This window comes from Mauremys reevesii, linkage group 7, assembly GCF_016161935.1.
Source record: "Mauremys reevesii isolate NIE-2019 linkage group 7, ASM1616193v1, whole genome shotgun sequence".
Taxonomy (NCBI): domain Eukaryota; kingdom Metazoa; phylum Chordata; order Testudines; family Geoemydidae; genus Mauremys; species Mauremys reevesii.
Genome location: NC_052629.1, coordinates 31,264,860 through 31,288,103, shown reverse-complemented (window position 1 = coordinate 31,288,103; position 23,244 = coordinate 31,264,860). Strand labels below are relative to the sequence as shown.

The 23,244-nt window shown below is 47.0% G+C and overlaps 1 protein-coding gene across 1 annotated transcript; it reads right to left on the bottom strand.

Moving 5' to 3' along the window:
• Positions 1-52: 52 nt before the first annotated feature.
• On the bottom strand, positions 53-11,708 carry FFAR4 (free fatty acid receptor 4). Its single transcript, XM_039481244.1, has 3 exons — positions 10,948-11,708; positions 9,203-9,331; positions 53-573 (listed from the first exon to the last, which is right to left on the bottom strand). The coding sequence occupies exons 1-3, from the start codon at positions 11,659-11,661 to the stop codon at positions 166-168; spliced, it is 1,251 nt and encodes a 416-aa protein (XP_039337178.1). The 5' UTR covers positions 11,662-11,708; the 3' UTR covers positions 53-165.
• Between the last annotated feature and the right edge of the window lie 11,536 nt (positions 11,709-23,244).

Sequence of the window (23,244 nt, the reverse complement as noted above, 5' to 3'; positions counted from 1 at the left end):
ATAGAATTTTGCCTGGGTTAGGATTGTAAAAGTTGAACCATAGATATATTTATTTTCCTATCTGCTTTCTTTAGCATATAATACTATAAAATGGTGAGCTGGTCAGTGTGGGAAGTGTATGGTTTAGCAGCCAAAGCAACAGCTGAAACATAGTTCATACAGTACTTATTTGTAAATTACAGATAAGTTCGATACTCTGTGGTCATGTCTTCTTCCTGTGGTTTCTGTATTAGTCATTCTCCGTCCAGGAAGAGCTGCACAACACAAAAGAAACTGCCGCCATTCATGTCTGAAATGGGCAACATTATACAAAACTGGATTGACGGCAGAGTTGGCAAAAGTGAATGCCATTATCCAGAAGAAAAATGATGGCAAAATATTCAAATCATGTTTGAAGTTCTGAACTAAAATTAAGAGAATAGTGATGACAATTGGACTCCACATGATGAAGAAAGAGATCATAAGCACAAACAAAGTTCGAAATAGCTTGTAGTCTTGTCGGGAGACTCGGATCTGATGAATTTCTGAGTAGGCTAAACTGACATTTAATCTTCTTCTTGATGCTTTTGTAATCTGCATTCAAAAACAAAATAACGTTTATTGTAACAGAGAGTTCTTGCTGAGTAGCTTTTTTTTAAAGCTGCAGAAGTGAATCTTGGCAAATCATGTTTCTGCTCTGGAAGTGTCTATAAAAAGGCAAGAGTTCTGTATTTATTGCCTCTCAATGAGTACATTGCCAATGTGCTGAGTTAACTAGTAGAAAAATTGTTTGTTTTTTTTCCTGTCAGCCCTTAAACTCTGCCTGTCTGGTAGTCAAGCTGGATTCTCTCCTTCTCATGCTCATCACCCATTTTGCATTTGCTCATCACTTATTTTGCATTTGCTCATCACCCATTTTGCATTAATACTTTTAAAGTCAAATTAGGCCTTTAATTACCCTTGAAATCCCATTGCCTTCAAATGATAATCTAGGTTATTTCATCTATGTAAATCTGTTGATTTTTACACAGGGATAATTGACTGTGACTGGAGTATAGCTAACAATCATGTTGATGCACAAAGAAGAGAATTCAACTCACTCTTTTATAGACATTTTGGCTCTGCAGGTAAATAGGAGTAAAAAGTAGTAACAATGTAATTTAGTCACTAAAGTCAGCAAATATGACTGGTACACAAACGAAGCAGAACTGTTGAGTAAGCAGGTGCCATTTTTGCGTACTCATTTTCAGAGTAGAGCTGCACTAAAAATTCTATTACAGATAGTTAGAGATGGGCTCAAGATTCAAAATGTAGATCCGCATTTTGACACCTGAAAAAAGTATGTAGGTGTTTGAGTCCAGAATGTTGGTTCTGCCCATTGTAAGGATGGACCATTTGCAGAATTTGGATCTGGGTTCAGATTTTCCCACCTCCAAAATCTGAGTGTGCCTGGGTCCAGGGATTGGCTCAGACTTTTCTGTGTATGGGTTTTCAGTGGTATGGTACACTGGTTAAAGCAGAGATGTCTTTCAAATGCTGAATATTTTTTTCCACAAAATTTCTGTTTGTCTCTCAGACCTCCCAGATGCATGCTACTTCCATTAGGTGATAGGTTTTAAACTTGAGTGAGAATGTATTTTTAAAATTTAGTGTATTATCTTTGACATCTTGGTTTATCAGCCACTGATCAGAATTACTTTGTTTACAACCGCCCTGACACCTTGTGCATCCTGTAGTCTTTATGAAAGTCTTCACTTTTTCTGTAAAAGCATAATAAGCAAGATTGAGGCACATAGGCCCTGATCCAGATTGATTTCAAGAAACAATTCAATTGGCTTTAGTAGGAGCTAGGCACTTAAGCATGTTTCAGGAGCTGGGCTGTGGGCTCTGATGTTCTGGGGTGCTAAGACTCCCCAACTCCCATTGCCTTCCGTTGGAATTGTGAATGCTTAGGGCTTGTGGAAAATCCATTCTCACGGAAGTCAGCACAGCAAAATTAAAATTATTTCAAGTTCCTAATTGTAGATCCAATAAAACTAACCCCCCCACCTCCAAAATTCAGCAGACAAACACTTCAGCTAAATACTTTCTCCCATTAGGCCAGATCCTCAGCTGGTGTAAATCAGCTCCAATGAAATCAGTGAAGCTGTGCTGATTTGGCCTATTCATTTTTATTCCAGAAGTTGCTATTTGACTCATTCAGTGTAATACTTTGTTAATATTTCTTCTCTAGCTTAATCACTCTCTACATGCACATTATTTTTATTGAAAAAGCTGCATGAACTAGTGGATTGAAGGTGAGATTGGGAGCAGGAGTACTACCACTGGTTTGGTATGTAGTTTGAGGTGTCACTTCACTTCTCTGTGTCTCAGTTTTCCTGTCCATAAGATGTGGACAAGGGGAGAGATTTGCAAAGGCACAACTCTCAGTTAGGTGCCTAACTAGGAGGCTATGAAAATCAGTGGGAGTAAGGAACCTAACTGCCTTTTGCGCTTTTGAACATGTTCCCCAATAAGAAAAAGATTAATAATCACACTTGCCTTGCTCAGAGTGAAAGTGGAGATAAACATTGAACTCAGGACAAACTTTTCCCCGTATCAATTATTCTCTGTATAAAATTCAGTTAGTTTGCAGGGCTGACAATGTCCTCAAAAATCATTTATCAACCTTGTTTGAAGTGTTGTAGCAATATTGGTCCCAGCAGGGCCACTCTTAAGGAAAATGGTGCCCTGGGAGAACTTGTATTTTGTCACCCCTGGGCCTGCTGCCTCCCTGGGCTCCCCACCCATCCCCCCTGGCCCCTGCTGCCTCCCCCTGGCCTCCCACCCATCCCCACTGGCTTCCACTGCCTCCCCACACACCCACCCATAGCCCCTGGCCCCCTCTGCCTCCCCTGACCCCTACTGCCTCCCCTGGCTACTCTACCCATCCTCCCATCACCCCTGGCCCATGCTGCCTCCCCATTCATCCCCCTATTGCCCCAGGCTCCCGCCGCCTCCCCCCCACATTACTCTGAGCTCCCTTCTGCAGCCTCACACCCAAGGCCTGCTCTGCTCCTCGCCTCTTGACACCAGTGCCTTGCCTGCAAACCATGGCACCCTGCGTGGTCATCCACATCACCCATCTGTAAGACCAGCCCTGTGTCCCACAATTTTAGTGAGATCCGGTGGGCGAAGTGACCTGAAGAAGAGATCTGTGTAGCTCAAAAGCTTTTCTCTCCCACCTGCAGAAGTTGGTCTAATAAAAGATATTACCTCACCCACCTTGTCTGTCGATTTATCAATCCCGTTTACTATATGTATTTATTTTAGTCATCTGGACTATCTATAATCACTGGAGGGCTATTTCTCTGGGGTTTGTTAAGAATAAGATTTTGCAAACACATGACACCCTGTTTAAGAGATTATTGCTGCATACAGAGATCTCAAATTCCTTGCTTTGGTGGGAAGATTTGAGACCAGTTTTAGACGCTGAGTTGGTGAAGGTCTTGTGGTTTGGGTCCTGCCTGACAGGAGAGACAGGAGAGTCGGGCAGTGTTGACAATTTGGATTACAGACTGCTTTCTAATCTGCTATTTTGGCCAAGGCTCTTGAGAAGATGATGGCAACTACTGAAACACTTGGAGAATACAGATGTAGATGATGAATTTCAGCCTAGACACAGCACTGAAACTACACTTGTGACAAGCTGGCATTTGTTACCAGAGTGGACAAGGAGGCCTGATATCTGTGGTATTGCTTCATTACCTGAGGATATGATTATAACTGTTTTGAACTGGTCTCAGTTGTGGTATTAGGGCCTGTGGCAGGATACTTTGGCACTCTTGTTATGCACAGACAGTTGGACACGGGATAAACCCAGAACTCTTGCAAGCAAACCTAGGCACTGTGTGATCACTGAACACCACCCCAGTAATGCTTTGTATCATGCTCATTGTACAATGATGCCATGGAGTAGTCTCATCTAGCATATACGTATTTCTTCTCCTGGTGTTGAAGGAGCAGGGTGGTTACATGCCTGCTTAAGCAAAAAAAAATGGAAGTACTCTCTCTCTTAGGAACTGTGTGTGTGATGGGAGCAAGAATTTTTTTTTTTTTGGATTCTGTGAGGCTGTTTGGTTGCAGTTTTTTAAAAAACAAAAAAAAAAAAAGAAAAAGGAGGGAGAGATCTCTCTAGTGTCAAAGACAGAGAGAGAAGACAGAATACAGGGTGAAAGAGGAGTGTGGAGGCGAGTCTCCACTGCTTGAATTACATATGGTGATCCCCAGTTCAGTTTTGCTTGTCTCTTGGAGAGTTAGTGAGAAACGTGGTTTGGATGTGACTGTAGTGCAGATGATGCCCTGCTATCTATCCCACTTTCTCTAGGCTCTGGAGAGATATTATGCATCTCTGCACTTGTAATATAAAATCCCAAGATTGGATGGCTTAGGTTGAATTGTGGCAAGACTAAAATTATGTTGACTACATCAGAAAGGAAATGTAAGAAGAACCACATTTCTCCAGGCTTCCCAGTCTTTACTGGGGCAAATGTAATCTGGTGTCTAGGCATAGCTCTTACTCAGGGCTTCATGTTATAAGGTCCTATGAAAGCTGATCGGTCAGAGCTGTTTTTTATGGGTTTAAGACTATCACCAGAGGACACCAGAGGGAGGCTGTATCTCAACCAACGGCTCCGAGCATCTACCTTTTGTGTCATCTGGGTTAGCCTTTTACCATGTTCTATATAGTGAGCTGCCAAAATGGTGGTCTGTTGCTAATATTGCATGCAGGTGCTTGACCAAAATCAGGAATAGGCAGAGGGTATCCTGTATACCAGAATGTTAGCACCCATTAGGGCAGGGATATTTAATAAAACAGAAAATATCATAATGCCACTATATAAATTCATGGTATGCCCACACCTTGAATACTCATGCAGTTCTGGTTGCCCCAGCTGAAAAAAAGATATATTAGAATTGGAAAAGCTAAGGGTAAGGGCAGCAAAAATGATTAGGGGTATGGTTCAGCTCCCATATGAGGGGAAAATAAAATGCCCTGGGACTTAGAAAAGAGATGACTAAGGGGAATATTATAGAGGTCTATAAAATCATAACTGTTCTGGCGAAAGTGAATCGGAGAAGTGTTATTTACCTCTTGACATAACAAAAGAACTAGGGGGGGTCACCCAGTGAAATTAATAGGCAGCAATTTTAAAACTAACGTAAGGAAATACTTCACACAGTGCACAGTCAACCTGTGGAACTTGTTGCCAGTGAATGGTGTGAAGGCCAGAAGTATAACTAGTTTAAAAAAGCATTAGATAAGTTCATGGAGGATAGGTCCATCAGTGGCTATTAGCCAAGATGGTCAGGGATGCAACCCAATGCTCTGGGTGTCCCTCAGCCTCTGACTGTCAGAAGCTGGGACTGGACAACAGGGGATGGATCACTTGAAATTGTGCTGTTCTGTTCAATCCCTCTGAAGCATCTGGCACTGGCCACTGTCAGAGACAGGACACTGAGCTAGATGGACCATTCGACTGACCCAATATGGCCATTATGTTCTTACCAGTGCTTAATTTTTAATGGAAGAGGTGCCAGGGATCAAGCAATTAGGTGCCGGGGTTCAAGCAATTTTTGTTTTATTTTCGTAACTGACCCAGCAAGCCCAAGGGTGCCAGGGCTGTGAACTGCCAACCCTAGAGGTGCTGGGGCTCAGCGCTGGCAAGCCCTGGCACAGATTAAGCGCTGGTTTTTTACTAATTGCTGCAGAGGTTGATTTTGATTTTAACTTTTAAGGCCCATCATCAGGCCTAGGTCCTTGATACCTTTCTGAGCCTCTGGCTTCCTATTTACCCTCGTGCTTTCTGAAGTGCTCTGTTCTAGTCTGGAGTTTGCAGGAACAGGAGAGGCACCATTTAGGTCTTTGTGAGGATAGGGCTAGCTCCTTCCATTTGACCTGAATATAGTAACAGAATTAGCCCTTTAAAGCAGGTTTCAAAACATTTTTATTTCAAAAGGCCTTTACCATGGAATATGAGTTTTATTTGTGTATCTATATTTATTTAAAACGTAGTGTTTACCTGATGCTTTTAGTCCCTTAACCTGCATTTGTTTGATTAAAAAGTTCCCAGGAAACTTCCGTGTACCAGTGATGTACAAATAAAATCTATTAGTATCAATAGTAATGAAAGGACAAGTAAGAGACAGTTGACATTACTCGTGTTGTCCTTTTATCATTGCTCTAAATCACTGCTGTGCACACACCCAAAGTTGATGGATCCAGCACTGAAGATATAATCAGCTACTGATCAGCAGTGGAATGATTTATGCAGGTTATTTCAAAGGCCGGGCTGCTATTTAAAATGTTTCTTGTCTAGCACAGCTTGCGAATCGGTTCAGCTAATCATGGGCGGAATGTGTTTCTTTGGGTGGCAAATGTTTGTTTGGGTGGCAGATGTTGTTTGCTTTCATGACGTTTACATGGTATGCTTTCACTAACGGTGAAGTTGCATTCGTGTCAGCAGCCCTTGGGCCCATTTGCCTATTTTTCTTCATAGTATGGATGGGAGAAAGCGTTCTTGGAAACTGAACTTACTCTTGAAGCCTGCTTGTCCTGATATAGGACATCAGTAACTCCCATTGTGCTCAACAGAAGTTACTGCTGTCTTACAGGGAGAAAAAGAGGCCCCTATTTCTAGAATGAACCAAACTTTTAAAGGTTCAAATTCCATGAAAACAGTGTCTGTTCTAGGCTAGAGGAAGGGAAAGAGATTGGATGCCAATTCACTTGAAGCAGAAGGAAAGCGAAAGTGATGGAATCCTAGAAGCAAGGTGAGATAAAAAGGGAGTTGCAGAAGCAAAGCGATACAAGAAGGAAAAGAATGCATTGTCAGGAGGGGAGAGAGAAGGGCAGGGGCAGGAGTGGCAGTCCAGAGTCAGAAGAGAGAAAGCTGAAGCTAAACAGCATACCCAAGATCTTAGAGGATGTACTCTGTGAAATACATATAGTACACACTAATTTATTAATAATACAAAAGCATGGTGTTTAAGAAATGTTAAGACCTGTTCAAAAAGCTCTGAGGTAATTTACAACCCAAAACCTTTTAGGCGTATCCTTATCCTTCTTTAACAAGCTAGTGACCTTATTCACATCAAGTGAAATCCGCATTAAGTCTCAGTATGTGGCTGTAGATAGGTAAAATGTGGAGTGGTTGGGAAGATGAAGCTCACACCTGCAAATTGGGGTAAGGAGTTCCCCCAATTCCCAGCTCTATAATTCAGCCCTGTTGCTGCTGGTGCCTCTCTCTGTTATTTCCTAACCCTCAAATGTGATTTTGAAGAAAGTGAAAAATAACTATGTTGAACAGAGCCATGAATACCTGTTCCAATGCATTGAAAATAAATGTTTGTCACCTTGAGAATACAAACCCTTATTCCTACTGAAATGCAATTTGTTTATTGTTTGACTATTATACAAAAGTTTTCACCTCGTTTTCCTCTCTACATGCTGTAATCATATTACTGTGTTGTTTTTACTGTGGAAAAAAGCTGTTTTACATACTGTCTTACCATGGTTTTGTAATCCTGAAACCAGTATGAAAATGGTGCTGGAGAGTTAGAAAAATCTCTGCTTTTAGGGGCAAAATCCTCCTTCCTCATGCACAGCTCTCACTAGCAGCAAAGATGGGTTACAGAAGCATGTTAACGATTGTGACTTGTGAAACTTTGGTTTAGTTCACTGAAATTCAGTTAAAGTGGGACCAGAATAGTGAGGGTTACTGTTCACTAGATTCAATATTTGGTATTTAAATATGTTAAATTTTACCAGTAATATTGCCCACCTCTCCAGCATCTAATTATGAGTAAGTACTTTCGTTCCTTATCATTAGCTCTGACCAAGGAATGCTCGTTGTGATTTAAGCCACTTTAGCCCTCCCTCAGTTGTGGTGCTGCTTTGTCAAGGTCCAATACCCTGGCTCAAGAGAGAGCTGCTGGGGATGCGTCCTGCACTGGCCTCAGGAATGAGTGGTGATGAAGGCGCATAAGACTGGCTCTGCCCATTCTGGGGTTAGTGGTGCAGGTGGAGCATTGCAAAGCAGCCCTAAGGCAGGGCAGAATCAGTCTTTTTGCACTCACGTCATTCATTTCGTTACAGGATCCCAAAGCACATTACAAGGGTGGTAGAGTATTGTCCCTACTTTAATGTTGGAAAAGCTAAGGCACCAAGGGGTTAACAGACTTGTCCAAAATCGCACAGGGAGTTATAACCCAGATCTTGGCCACCAACAAACAGATCCATGTTATTAACATGGGGCAACGTTCAGCACAATGTACCTTTGACTTTCTGAACTGCAGCCTGTGGCAGGCTGCTGCAGAGATACTGAGGCTTTGGTCTCCTGAATTTCTGAGAGGCCTTGATAGATGCTGAGCTCCCTCAGTTCCTGTTAATTTCAGGGAGAGGGTTCGGCATCTCTCAGAAGGCTCTCAGCACTTCACTGCCTTGGACCCTAATTCAGGGGGAAAATCACTCCCATGTTGAAAGTCAAAACCAAGGAACCTCTTTCATGCTTGTAAGCAGGGTTGCCCCGGGGCGGGGTGGGGCGGGGGGGGGCAAATGGGGCAATTTGCCCCGGGCCCCACAGGGGCCCCCATGAGAGTTTTTCAGGGGCCCTGGAGCGGGGTCCTTCACTTGCTCTGGGGGCCCCGGAAAACTCACGTGGGGCTCGGGCGAAGGACCCCCCGCCCCCGAATTAATGACACATAATTAATTAATGACACATAATTAAAGCAGGAAAAGTGTAGATTCAAAGGGAGTGGGGGCGGGGAAACAGTTTTAAGGACTTTATGACCCAGGGCTGCTCTTCCTTGCTGTCGTACAACTCCCATTGAATCCATTTTGAGTTTTGGGGGTGTAAACAATGCAGGATCTGATCAACAGTGATTTTTCAGTTGTTTGAGATGTTTGTTAGTACAGTATCTCTAGCAAGTTTATATAGGCCCTTAATTATGATCAATACATGATATTAAGTAAGGTGCCCCAAAGTGTACATGAATTAAGACTGACTCCTATCTTGGGTTTCTGGTAACACACTGCTCAAGCTTCGCTGCTGTTTATAATGGAAACAAAACTCTCTCAGTTGAAACTGTTATACTTGAGCAAATACAATCTATACTGTTTAGCATTACTACATTACTAGCCAGCCAGATGTCATTTTGTAATAAAACAATAAGAAAAAAATACCTGTAAAATTTTTGTATAACTGATCACAATGACTAATCCTGGTATTACAAAGACAACAAAGGTGAATGTTACGTCCCAAGAGATTTCTCCTGCAATGCTGGGCCAAACCAAGGTGCAAATTTGAACTTCCTGTTTACAAAGAATAAAAGAAAATCATTAATATTATATTTTAGATATTTACTTTCAGTATAAAGTTCTCTGGAACCGTATGTCAATGTTTACACTTCATCTGACTTGGTGCTCATTAAAGTAACTGGCCACTACATAAACAGGACCTATGGAAATAGTTACTAATGAAAACAAAATAGTTGTTTCAATGTGGAATGTTTTTCAAAACATGATGACAGGTGTGTAGTTCACAAGATTTGGTATGCAAATATGGAATTGGTGCAATAATTAAATAGCATAGCAAATGCTAGTGACAATTTTCAAATGTAAACTCATAAATTCTAAATAAACAAATGGAAAAACCATTAAAAACCTGCAAGGACTGACTAAATCATTATTCTATTCTGTAAGCATATTGTTTGCTTTTGCATGCAGGAGGGATTATTTGTGCATTTTTCAGGGAAAGCTCGTATATGAATTAATGCAAGGCGCTACTCCCTGGGCACAGGCAGCTGATCACTGAAAAGAGAAATATGCGGAAAAGGGGCTTTCCTAGCTCTAAGCTGGCACACAACGCCTCACGTTTATACAAGATGCAGTGCAAGGACAAAGCACTGCGGAACAAAGTAACTGGTGGTACAGTTCTATGGGGGAAAAAATCCATGTGAGTCTGAATGTGGGACTGATCTACTGAAGACCTTAATTAGGGCCTGATTCAGCTGTGCTGAAGTGAATGAGACTTTTGCTATTTATTGACTTCAGGATCAAATCCTACATTAAAAGAAGTTCATTCCTACTCTGATTCCACACCTCAATGGCTAAATGTAACCTAATAAACATAGGTAATGCCCAACATCAATATTGGTCTGCACAGGTGCTGGAACTAGAGGTGCTGGGGGTGCTGCTGTCGCTTGAAGTGGTCTCCATTAAATACAGGGTTTACAGTTCGGTTCAATGACTCTCAGCACCCCCGCGATACCAATTGTTCCAGCAACCGCGCTGGGCCAACAAGGAGAAGGTGTTGCCAACCTTTGAAGGCTTTGTTGAAAAATGTCCCCCTTAGAACACTTCATGGGGCATTAACCTCTTAACGTCTAACCCCAGTCCGGAGGTAGGCATCACTCTCCGGGTAACGGCTCCAGTGTATAATCCCAGGTCTCTACCCTGCAACACCCGCTGGAAGAACAAGTCACACACCCCTCGACCTGAATCCATCCTATCCGGCCTTCTGGATAATCTCCAGCAGCCCCCCCCCCCGAAACGTGGTCTAAGAACAGCATCGCAGCTCGGGGCGCCCCGGCAGGACTGCGGCAGCATCGCCGCTTTCCCGGGGCAGGGAGCCAGGTACACCGGCTCCCGCACGCACTTCGCGCAGCTGCTCTGCGGCGCCGGTGAGAACCCGGGACGCGCAGCCTGTCCGAGCAGATGCTGCGGACACTCTCTGGGGGAGGCGAGGCTGGAGTCAGGCTGCTCGGAGGGAGCGAAACCACCCTCCACTTCCCAACCCGCTGGGGTTGCTGGGTCACTAGGCAGCAGCCGCCGGTGGGCTGGATCCTTGGGCACTGCGCTGCCCCGCGCCCCCACTGCCCCCATCGCCCCAGGCTGGCGCAGCGCAGCGCGCCGGAGCCGCGGCTTACCTCGCCGTGCCTGAGCAGCGGCTCCACGGTGAAGAAGAGGCAGAGCGGGAGGGTGGCGAGGGCGGCGACCCCCCAGATGAGCAGCAGGGCCCCGGCCAGCAGCTTGCAGCTGAAGCGGGCCGTGTGCCGCAGCCGGACGATGCACACCACGCGCTCCAGGCTGACCGCCGCCAGCGACAGGATGGTGACGCTGCCGCTGAGGCTTATCACGTAGAAGAGCATGTGGCAGACGACGTCCCCCAGCCCCCAGGACTCGGTCCAGCGCACCACGAGGATGACGGGGATGGCGCTGATGAAGAGCAGGTCCGCGCAGAAGAGGTTGAGCACCAGGTAGTTGGCGGTGCGCAGCTTCTTCTTCTTCCTGGCCAGCAGCGAGATGGCGCAGACGTTGACCAGCAGGGACACCAGGAAGATGCAGGAGAGGACGGCGGTCTCCAGGGCGCTCAGGGCCACCCTGTTCTGGCCCTTGAAGTCCGAGAAGAACGGGAAACGGGTGCAGTTCCCTTGGGGAGTCACGCAGGCGCCTGGCATCTGGCTGGCACCCAGGGCATCACACGCCACCAGAGCCAGGGACGCTGCGGCTGCCCCCAAGCCAGGCAGCCAGGTGCCAAGCGGCGGGGCGGGATGGCAGCTCCGGGTGGCTGGTGCCAGTGGGGGGTGTTGGCAGGGGGACCGGGCAGACAGCAGCCGCATCTCCTCCTCTTCCTCCGACATCCGCAGGGCCAGGTGCGGTGTCCGCAGGGTGGTTTGCCGCACCTGGCCCGCTGGGGGAACAAGGAAGTAGCAGGCGAGGACAGTAAATATACAGCGCGCCCCGCTGCACAAAGGCGAGGGCGTTGTTGTGCTTTACAAGCGGGTGACTAACAACGTCGCAAGGGAGCGAGTCCTTCTGTCCCGGACGGGCTGGGCTCGGGGGCATTTCCCGGGGGGCGAGCGGCACAGGTCCCGCCGGGATGTTGATGGCGGGACCCGCGCCGCCCAGCAGCGAGTGTCCCTGGGCAGCACACGCCCCGGGGCTGCCCGAAGACACGTTCCCTGCCGAGTGTCGGATGCCAAGCCAGGACCCTGGGCAAACCCCTGAACGCCTGAGAGACCCGCGGTGAAGTGAATGGCAATCCCCTCACACACACCAGACTGGGCTCAGGGCAGCCTCCTCTCTCTACCCCAGCGGAGAGCCTGGCGGCTTTGCCCCACAGCCCTTTGATTGAATCTGCAGTGCCCGGCTCCTGCCTCGAGCCTCAGGACTGGGGTAACCGCAGCAGCAGCGCGCATCGCAAAGGAGCCGCCGAGCAATTTCCCTAGTCCCAAACCCCCATGTACTCCGGCTCTGCGTTCAGCTGCCAACACTCAGGCTAGAGAAGGAATTGTCCTGTCACTCAGCCTTTCCATTTGGTTTGAGGAACTGACCTGACACTATTCTCTAAGAACTTCTGTTGATAGCCCGGTATAACCGGGACTATTTTACGATAAAAAAGGGGGGATTTTGTCATTGATCCATATCTTTCCTTTTAAAACCACGCGTTGTCTCCCTCTGTGTCTGTGGGTTTCTTGGGCTAATTCTTTGTTGCTGCCATAGAGGTGAAGTCACACAGCACAGACGTTTTGTACCGGGTGCTAAGTTTTGAGTGACATGCTGAGCAAACCTGATGCCTCCTTACATTATTGAGTGAATCAGGGAACTCAAAATAACTAAAAGTTAGGAAAATAAAATGAAAAATAAGGGGACATTCCATTTGTAGTTAAAAAACAACCCTATCTAATAGATTTTCTTGACAATTAGATTTCTGAAAGCGACACACACAGACAGAGATATGAATAGTCGTAAAAGGCTAACAAAATATTGTCACAAAGTACTGTATGTATGAAACAGCTTTATGTTATTTTATTCACCTCTGGATGAATCAGTCTGGCTATATCCCAACGAGTTGATTTTGTAAACAGTCAAGGTTTCAGTTACAGCAATGTGCATGTAACATTACTGCTTTTTATGATGCCTTTGGCTATTAAAAACATTCTATTCGACTCTGGTATACTTAAACAGGGACTGAAAGCACAATCACATTGATTTCAATAGGACTTTGTAAACACTCCATGTACATCATATTGGATATGATGCGTTACTATGCAAAGGTACCTGTAATGAAGCCTGTTAATGGCATTAAAAGGGAATCCAGAATTGTTGGCCATTATAACAGGACACTTAATAAAGTATGACAAAAATAGTCACCTTTCACTTATGCTCTAACCAATGCCTTTCCCACTTCCAGGGCAAAAATTAAAGCAACTTTAATTAACATCCTTCACATTAAAATAATCCCTGCTCTTGGGGTATGTCTACACTACCAGATTAGTTCAATTTAACTTAATTCGAATTTGTGGAATCGACCTTACAAAGTCGAATTTGTGTGTCCACACTAAGGACACTAATTCGACTTTGTGAGTCCACACTAACGGGGCCAGCGTCGACATTGGAAGCGGTGCACTGTGGGAAGCTATCCCACAGTTCCCACAGTCCCCGCTGCCCATTTGAATTCTGGGATTTCCCCACAATGCATGCTCGGGGGAAAAATGTGTCGAGGGTGGTCTTGGGTAACTGTCATCATTCAATGTGCTTTCGGACGTCTCAAGGGGAGCTGGAGGAGCTTACTGACTCACTCGGATCTCAGCGAAACCAATATCCCCATTGTTATTGCAGCTTGCTGTGTGCTCCACAATCTCTGTGAGAGCAAGGGGGAGACCTTTATGGCGGGATGGGAGGTTGAGGCAAATCGCCTGGCTGCTGATTACGCTCAGCCAGACAGCCGTGCAATTAGAAGAGCCCAGCGGGAAGCACTGTGCATCTGGGAGGCTTTGAAAGCTAGGTTCCTCAGAGAGCAGTTTCTTTACAGAGAAGCTGAACCTGCCCCTGCTTCAGTTACTGTTGACTTTCTTCTGCGGTTACATACCCCGTTCACCACGTTTCCCCCCTTCCAACACATGTTTAAAAATAAAGTTAATGGAACATTGTTAATTAACAACGTTTTCTTTATTAATGAATTCGCGTTAAAGGGTTGAAACAGAGACGCAGACTGTGGTGGGTAGGGTGTGCAGTGATGTTAACACCCTTCTACACTCGAGGAATGATAGGCTCCTGCTCCTAGAGCAGTCTGCAGTGCCGGACTGGTTGTTTCAACGGAGCCTGCCATCCCTCCTTTTCGGGACTCTGTGTGTGGGGGCTACGTGACCTTGTGGCAGGGGAGGACAGTTACAGATTCCCCTGCTGCGTGGCTCTGTGGTCTGGGACAAGGACCGCTGCGTAAGTTCTGTAACCGCCCTCCCATGCCACAAAGTCACGTACCCCCCACCCACACAGAACATGGAAAACACCTCCCAGACCGACCAGGGTGCCTACTGACTGCACTGTGTGTGTGACCTGCTGTTGATCCTGTCCCCGTGTCTGTACCCTGGAAAAGGTGACTGTCCTATGCAATTAACAACCCCCTTTCCCCCCCCTTCACAGACAGTCTTCTGTAGAAAAACTTGACAGAAATAGTAATTAACGGCAAACTACTTTTAATAATCAGCTACACAGTTAGGGGATGAAACTGGGATTGGGGCTTCGGTGAGCCAGGAAGGGAAGGACTTCTCAACATTTAGGGAATGAGAGCCTTCTTGTATTTGTGCACTCTGCAGGGGTGCAGTGACAGTTTTCACGGCCCCTGTCGCCCCTCCTTCTTGTTACTTTGGGTGAGGGGGGGTTGGGACTTTGTGGCGGGGGAGTGCGGGTGCAGATACAGTGCAGGGGGGCTCTGTCCTCCTGCCTGCGGTCCTGCAGAACATCCACAAGGCGCTGGAGCGTGTCAAATTTTCCGTGGGCATTTCCTGTGTGGCTGGTCAGAACATCCAAGCTCGGACTGCTGTTCAGAGCGTCAACAGAGTGGTGCACTGTGGGATAGCTCCCGGAGCTACTAAGATTGATTTCTGTCCACACATAGCCTAATTCGACATAGCCATGTCGAATTTAGCGCTACTCCCCTCGTCGGGGAGGAGTACAGAATTCGAACTAAAGAGCCCTCTAGGTCGAACTAATTAGCTTCCTGGTGTGGACGGGTGCACGGTTAAGTCGAATTAACGCTGCTAAATTCAACATAAACTCCTAGTGTAGACCAGGCCTTGAAGTTGCTAATATTATCTATTCTGGCTCACTAAGGAGGGTGGCTGAGGGGCAATTTACATAACTGTTTTTGGATTATGTTCAGGAATCACTGGGTGAAATTTATGACCCAGATTATGCAGGAGGTCAAACTAGATGATCATAATGGTCACTGCTGGCTTTAAAATCTTTGAATCTGAAAAGTGGACAAATGTACAAATGATTGGAAATGCTTTAAGCAAGTGGCTGCCTACTGCATTATGAACTTAAATGAAGGCAATAGGAAACCTTTCCAACACTGAGATACCAGCCAGCCATCAACACAGACGACTGCAGATAGCATGTAGTCAGAAGCTCAGGTTTTGCTGTACTCTCATTTGCCAAGTTTAAGAATTCTGTGCATCATATTGTGAATAACCGCAGCAAACTACCTAATAATACCAAGAGAGATTCTTCCTAGGCAAAACCATGGGTACAGGACATAGGTATTAGGGCCTGATCTTCTGAGATGCTTAAAGCTTCCTGAGATGTACCGAGTCCCTTCCAATTCCCACTGATTTCAGCACCTCCCAGTACTGGACCTTTAGTGAAACCAGCAAATAAGCCCCACAGTCCTCCACACTGTCCTCAGTTGAAGCAGGGATGTCACTTTTGAATATAAGATAGTATGTAGCTAGGAGTGAGTTCCCAAACAGCCTGATTGCACTATGCAAAGAGAGTTATAAAACACTGAATGTGACTTTAGTAGAAAATTGGAAGGCTTGTAGCAAATGCTAATAAAGCTAAACACAAATCCTTTTCTCAGTGAAGTCTATGGCAAACTCCACTGGGGCAGGAGCAGGCCCTGCTTGTCCAGTTCCGGGTGAAGATGAAAACAAAGAAAACCCAGACTGGAAAAGAAAACAGGAACAGAGGAGAAACAGCAGGTGCAATTTGCATAATTGCAGCAAAATTACTGAGGAAAAAACAAGATACTGTCAGTCAAGAATGAGCTAAAGAGAAAAACAGTATGCACAAAGAGCCTGAGAATTCTGGGACTACCCTGGGAAAGAAGGCAGGATTTTTTTTTAAATCTTCTTGAAAGATGATTACCGGTACCTTTGTCACTGGGTGTGAAGGAAGAACTCTCATTTAGTTGGTATGAGACTACCAAATACCCAGCAGCTAAATGAATATTGGTCTCGGTACTCCATCATACGGAGCTGAGCAAGAAAAATATTTTGTACAAAGAAAGGAATCATTGCTTTGGCCAGGTACACAAGCCAAAAGGAAATCTATGGCTCCAGGAAAAAAAAGTCTTTCCTCCAAAAGAAAAGTGAGGTGGTATTTAGCTAACAAAACAGAGAGTTCAGCATAATGAGGCATTCTGGGGAATACTGAGGAGGAAATGGGCTCTTGGATAGGAAGGAAAGGATTGTTGTCTAGCAGTAATAGCAAGGGCCTGGAAAGGAAGGCTCTTGTAGAGCTTTTCAGGGTCTCTGTGATAGACTCAGGCCAGTTGGGTACAGCAGAATAGCTGAAGGCAGATATACTGGCCACTGGATTAACAGTTTTCTGTTCCCTGACTGACCAGAGCAGGGGCTGCTCCAGGCTAATGAGAACACCTGACTCTAATTAACCTGTAAAGAGTCAGGTGAGGCCATTCAGTTAATGTGACCACCTGACTCTAATTAAGGCCCTGCTGTTACTATAAAAAGGGTTCACTCCAGTCAGGCAGAGGAGCCAGGGAGCCAGAGGAGAGGAAGTGTGGCTGAAGGGCTGGTTACTGAAGACACCCTAAAACATCGTTAAAGGAGCCCTAAGGTAAGGGTGAAGAAGGGAGAATCAGGAGATCTGTGGGGAAGTGGCCCAGGGAAATGTAGCAACTCTGGCAGTGAAAGGTTGGCTGCCAACAACTGCTACCATTAGGGTCCCTGGGCTGGAACCCGGAGTAGAGTGCGGGCCCGGGTTCCCCACAACTACAGGAACAGCTCCTGGAAGGGGAAGTCAGGTCCCTGTCAGGACAGGAGGCTGAACAGAGACTGTGGGAGTTCTCTCACCAACCTCCTTGCAGCCTATGATGAAAAGGGCTCAGTAGACTGTAACCCTGGCCCTAGAGAGAGAAGGGCTACGTGGAGAGTCACAGTGAGCCACTGAGGCTAAGCATAAACCGCCTAGAAGTGCAGGACCCACAGGAGCAAGGTCAGAGCTCTGCCACAGTCTCACAGTTTGTCTCTGTGAGTTTTGGCAAGTAATTTAAGCTACCCTTAATTAAGTGATCTATTTATTGCCCAAGAACTTTGCTAATGCAGATTTAAGATTGACCAGCAATCCCTAATATACTTCCAAAACACTGAATGCATCTATCTGTAAACCTCTGAAAACCAGGAACCAGAGAGTTAAGGTACACCTCAGCCATATGTGTGCCAACTGCCCTTCACTGTGTTAGGAACAGATGTCTTGATTGGTGCAGGGTTTACTTGCAGCAGATTGACACAGATCATGCTGCAATGAAAAAGATCATGGACCCTCCTTTCTGCATAGAGTTATGTCAGTTGGGCAGAGAGGGGAGCACCACAGTCTATTCTTGCTTTGGGTATCTGTAACAATCTGGTAGTATATATGCACTGCAGGGCAGAGGTAAGTGCAGGGGAGGTTCAGGGGAAATCTTTAAGAGAAGGGTCAAGTGGGTGGTAACATATGGGTTGGTTGTTCAGAGTAGGTGAAGTGGTTGAGTATAGGCCAAATGTAGCTAGCTGTTATTCACTAAGCTTGCCCTAAATAGCACTTTTGTCACAGTGAGGACATGATTAGTCAGTTTCTCATACTGTACCCAAGTGCTGTGTCCCCACAGTACTCCATAGCCTCTGAACGAATAGAGTGCTATGATATCTGTCAAAGGGTTGCTAAAGTTGCAGACTAGGGCTGATGTGCATCATAGCTCTGTGTTTCCTGTTTTTAAGAAGTTTAAATTTGTTCATAACTTTGTACTTCCTGGTTTTTCATACATTTAACTGTGTTTACAACCAACATTCCAGAAGAGTATGAGGCACTGGCAGTCAACTTTAACTAAGTCCTAGTCTATACTGTGGGGGGGGGAAGGATAGATCTAAGATACTCAACTTCAGCTACGAGAATAGTGTAGCTGAAGTCAACGTATCTTAGATGGAATTAAAATTACTTACTTTGCTCCCTCGCGGCGCGCTGCGGCTCCCCCGTCGACTTTGCTTCCGCCTCTCACTGAGCTGGAGTTCAGCAGTCGATGGGAGAGCGATCGGGGATCGATTTATCGTGTCTACACTACACGTGATAAATCGATCCCTGATAGATCAATTGCTACCCGCCAATCCGGCAGGTAGTGTAGATGTACCCTTAGTGTTAATGAAGCTTTTGGCCAGAGACTTTCCTTTGTTTTTGAGGAAGTGGTGATAGTAGTGAGGAAGGCATGGTTGAGCTGCACCTCTGATTGGGGGAGGGGGGCAGAAGGAGACTTCCTTGGAACACTTCATTGCCACTTAACTACAAGCTCGCCTCTCCCCCTGGCCCCTCCATGCCCCAGTACAGTTAAAGGTGCCATTGGGAAGAAGGCAGGTATGATAACTCATCGGCTGTGACAAGCACATCTATCATCTATAGGCAGCAAGAGGGGAAGGAGGAGCCCCAGACTCCATATTCTACTTCAGGAGCTAATTTAGGGGGAAATGCTCTACATCAAAGGAGGTCAGTAGAGGTGTGAAGCAGCCCACTCAGCTCAGGGATCTTCTCAAAAGAATCAGAGCACCCCCATGGAGATGAATCACTCTGAGAGGTGTAACTGACCCATTCAGCTCAAGGGGTGTTGGCTTCTCTCTGCCTCCTCCCCCGTCCCCGCAAAAAGATCTTGTCTTCATTGCAGAAAAAAAAATGTTTTTACATGGCAGTAACTAACACCAGATAGCTATCATGATGTAAACAGCCTAGCAGACATAAGGCACAGGTAGTTTTTAACCTCTGTGGGTACGTCTTCACTGCCAGTACTGGGTTTACACTGGTGCCAGTGGTGCCATGGCACCAGGCCCAGGCTCCGAAGGGGTCCCAGCCTGGCTTGCTCCACTTAGACTGTGCTCCGAGGCCATGCCAGCTCTTCTCCACTTCCTCGTTCCCTGTCCCCCACCCACCACTTGCTCCTGTTGGCTTGCAGGCCAACCAAGGGCCTCTCTCTGCCCCTTGGATAGACCCCACTGCAGCTCCAGGCAGTCTCTGCTGCCCGCCACTTGTGGGGGCCTCAGCTGCCTCCAACTCTGAAGCCAAGCTGCCTGGGACCAGTGGAGAAGCTGGGCCAGTCTCAGCTAGTGTGGAGGGCAGTGGCAGGGGGGCTTGGCTGGGCCCCCCCAGGGTGACCATACTTCCTAATGGGACAGCCAGGGGCTCACCTGAGCTCTGTGCCCCCCCCCCCTGCAGGACTTGCCAGAGCCACCACTGCCTGGGGCTGTCCCACCCCCACCCTCCCCAGCTCCATGCCCTGTGCTGCTCGCATCTGGGGCTGAGAGCTGGAGCCTCGTGCTACCTGGCTGGGGGCTGCTGAGCCCTGCCAGCTTCACGCTGCTGGAGGCTGGGGCTGACCCCTCCTTCCCCACTGAGCTCCATGCACTGCTGCCAGTGCTGGGGCTGACCCCAGCCCTGCTGCCTGGCATATTGCATCGCCATCACCCACCCACCCACATTCCTTTGCACCCCACTAGGGTGGTGCACCTGACTTTTTTGGTAAACTGGGCATTTGTTCATTTGTGTTTGCCAACTGATCAGCTGGCACAAGCAAACAGGACAAATGCCCGTTTTTGTCAAAAAAAAGTCAGGACAGCTGGGACAGAGCTTAAAAAGGGGACTGTCCTAGCTCTGGCCAAAACGGGACATATGGTCACCCTACCTCCAGGCCAGTGAGTCCTGAGGGAGTCCGGCCAGGGCAGGGGCAGACCCTGGCCTGGCTGATCACACCACTCCCAAGAGACCAGAGCAATTCCTCATCCCAGCACTGGACTGGCCCTGGCTGCACTGCCAGCTCAGCCTGGCAGACATAGTCCCCTCCCAGCAGAGCTGGTGAGTGCGGCCGGAGGTCAGGGTGTGGGAGTGTTGGTTTCGGGATGGGGGGGGCGGGTTATGAGGGGGTGCTGGGCTGCGGAGCAGCGGGGGAAGCTTGTGTGTTTTGGCATGCTAGGCAGTGCTGGGGGCCTCTGGGGGGCAGTGGGAGAGGTCTGTGTGTGTTGAGGTGCTGGGCATTGCGGGGGTCTGAGGGAGGTGCTGTGTAGTTGTGGCGGGGCTGTGGGGAAGTGCACTGGACAGTGGGGACTGGGGGAGATCTGTGTGTGTTGGGGTGCTAGACAGTGGGGAGTTCTGGGGGGGGGGGTGCTGGGCAGTTGTGATAGGGCTGTGGGAGAGGATGCTGGGCCAGAATGGTGGGACTGTGTAGGGGGGCGCTGGGCACAGGTGATGGTGTGCAAGGCACTGTGGATTTGTGGTGGAGTGTCTGGGGGGAACGCTGGGCATACGGAGTCAAGGGGTGTTGGGTGCTGTGTGACACAATATGGGCCCACCCCCGAGGGGAAGGGGCATGCTGGCAGCACAGGGCTGGGCAGGTCAGTGTGCATCTGGTGCCTGACAGTTTGTATACTGTGCCCTTGCACTGGGCTGGGCAGAGCGGGGCCGCCCCTGCCATGTCATGCCACATTGCCCCTTGCTCCAGGGACCCACCTCCCAGCACCATGTTCCATTGCCCCCATGGGGGCCCACAAATATGTTTGGTGCCAGGCCCATAAAAGATTAATCCGGCCCTCTACACTGGAATAAATGACCCACAGCATGACTGCACCTGGCCTGGTCCCCTAACTGGAGCTCTCGGGACTCAAGCTCCAGGACTAAAAGTTGCTGTGTAGACATTCAGACCCTGGCTGGAGCCTGGGCTCTGTAATCACAGGGTCCCAGAGCTCAGCATCCAGCCTGAATGTCTGCACAGCAGTTTTACAGCCCTGCAGCCTGAGCCCCATGATCTGGAGTCAGCTGACCCGGGCCCTCTACAGGTGTTTAATTGCTGAGTAGACATATCCAAAGGAGCTAGCTGAGGTCAACCCAATACCTATGTTACTGCCCACAAGAACAATTCAGAAGTTATGAACTGTATGTAACTCACCTGGCCGTGACAGGAAATGGGTAACAGAATACCTAGAGAAGAGAACAAGCTCTAGCCTGCAGAAACTACCCAAGCACTTGGGAAAAGGAGGTAGGGTCCAGCTATGTGCTTTTTCCTGGAGAAAGTAAACTCTTCTCTGCCTGGAAATGGTTGAAGCCTTGAGTCAGTAAGGAGTCCACTTGGTTCTTTGTAGAAAATAATTGTGGTCCACATGACACTAGATAGTTTCTGGACAAGAAGACCTTTTTTATTCCTGAACAATGGGTCTGATTCTTTCTTACTTCACTCTGACTGCCAGGGATTTACACCAGAAGCCAGTGACTGTTCTATGATCTTGTGACAACCAGGAAGAGTTTCATTGAAAAAAAGTGATAGCTTAGTTTATTTACTTCTCTAGAGAAAGACTATTCCCGGAAGGAGGGACCTGTTGGATTGCGCAATACTTGTTTTGTTGGGAACACTTGACCCAGCAAAGACCCTTGTTTTGGTTACACCATCTCTTGCAGAGCTTGACTGTTTGAGGCTGTGGGAAGTCATCCAGAGCACCTGTATCACAATGGGTAAATAGTACTTATCAACTTAATAGGTGTGCTGTGCTGCTCAATGTTTGCTAAGTTCTTTGAGATCATAAAATTAGGGATGTTGACTCATCATCATGACAAAAGGCTTCAAGCTCATAGGTGGCTCAGGCCTTGTCGACATAAAAACACTTTTTCTGTGCAGCTTTAGGTTTTTTGTTTGTAACATAAATTGTCTTGTGTCCCCACACAAATGATTTTTTTCTTTTTTAATCCTTCATCTTATTCTGCAACAAGTAATATGCTTTGGAAGTGACATAACTGTCACCTCAGTTTCCCTAGAAAACAACCCAGGGTTACACTTATATTGGTTTTATTAAATGCTGCTATTGAATCAAACAGAAAAGGGATGGAGCTTATTCATGCTCTACCACATTCATCGCATTCATACCCTCATGCACCCACACAGGCGGAGAGTTACCGGAAACAGCAGAGGAAGCCGAGGCATAGTAGATCTCGTGTATCTGCCTGTGGTCACGGATCCAGGCTGGCGAGCAGGTCAAGAAGGAGCAGCCTTGTGTGCATGCCTTCTTCCTTTTTGGAACTGGGCAGCTTGTGTCACGTACACTGAGTTTCCCTTCTCTGTCCCTCACTGAGAAGCATTTCCAGCCCTCATTCCTTTTATGCATATCAGGTTCTTCTTTTCTTTACAGCACCCCGTGATTGCCTTCTCAGGGCAGATTACATCAGAACACCTGTCTCCTGACTCTTTTCTCCTTGCAGTTCCTCTCTGCCCAGTCCCACATACACTCCCTTGTTCACACTCCCTTATCTCCCACACACACTCCCTTGTTCACACTCTCTCTGATTGCGTGATGGAATATTACAAAACTTGGAGGTTTATACAAGTCGTAAGTGAAAAGGTTACAAAGCTTGCAAACGTTACAAAACTTAAAAGGCTATGCTAACAATAAAGTTACAAAGTTTGCAAAAGGTTACAGAATTTAATGATCATACTAGCAATGACTGAAAAGTTACAAATCTTACAATCGCATTCTACTGGATTGAGCAGAGGGTTTACATAATAACAATAACTATTTTGGAAAGAATAAGGTTGCTGCTGTAAGGTTTGTTTGGATGCAGCCCCATTTTGAATTAACTATACTGCTTTAGGTAGTCCTCCACTGCTGTCCCACAGTGCATTGCTTCACATCTGATTGGACTATCTGGGTTCTGGATTGGGCTGTCTGGTGATACCCTCCACTACTCTGGGATTACCTTGACCAGATGTCCCCCCACCTCTGTTTAAAGGTGGCACACAGCCAAGCACGTCCCCCGCATGTAGTAAGTTCACAGACACCAAGTCCATTAGCATTAGGGTGACCAGACAGCAAGTGTGAAAAATCAGGACAGGGGGTTGGGGGTAATAGGAGCCTATATAAGAAAAAGACCCAACAATCGGGACTGTCTCTATAAAATCGGGACATCTGGTCACCCTAATTAGC

Excerpts from the sequence above, each read along its gene's own strand:
- FFAR4 (XM_039481244.1), bottom strand. The coding sequence starts at position 11,661 with ATGTCGGAGGAAGAGGAGGAGATGCGGCTGCTGTCTGCCCGGTCCCCC. Across the intron at positions 9,332-10,947 it reads CGCTGCTCAGGCACGGCGAG|GAAGTTCAAATTTGCACCTT; the intron begins GTAAGCCGCGGC and ends CTTTGTAAACAG. Across the intron at positions 574-9,202 it reads GTTATACAAAAATTTTACAG|ATTACAAAAGCATCAAGAAG; the intron begins GTATTTTTTTCT and ends TTTTGAATGCAG.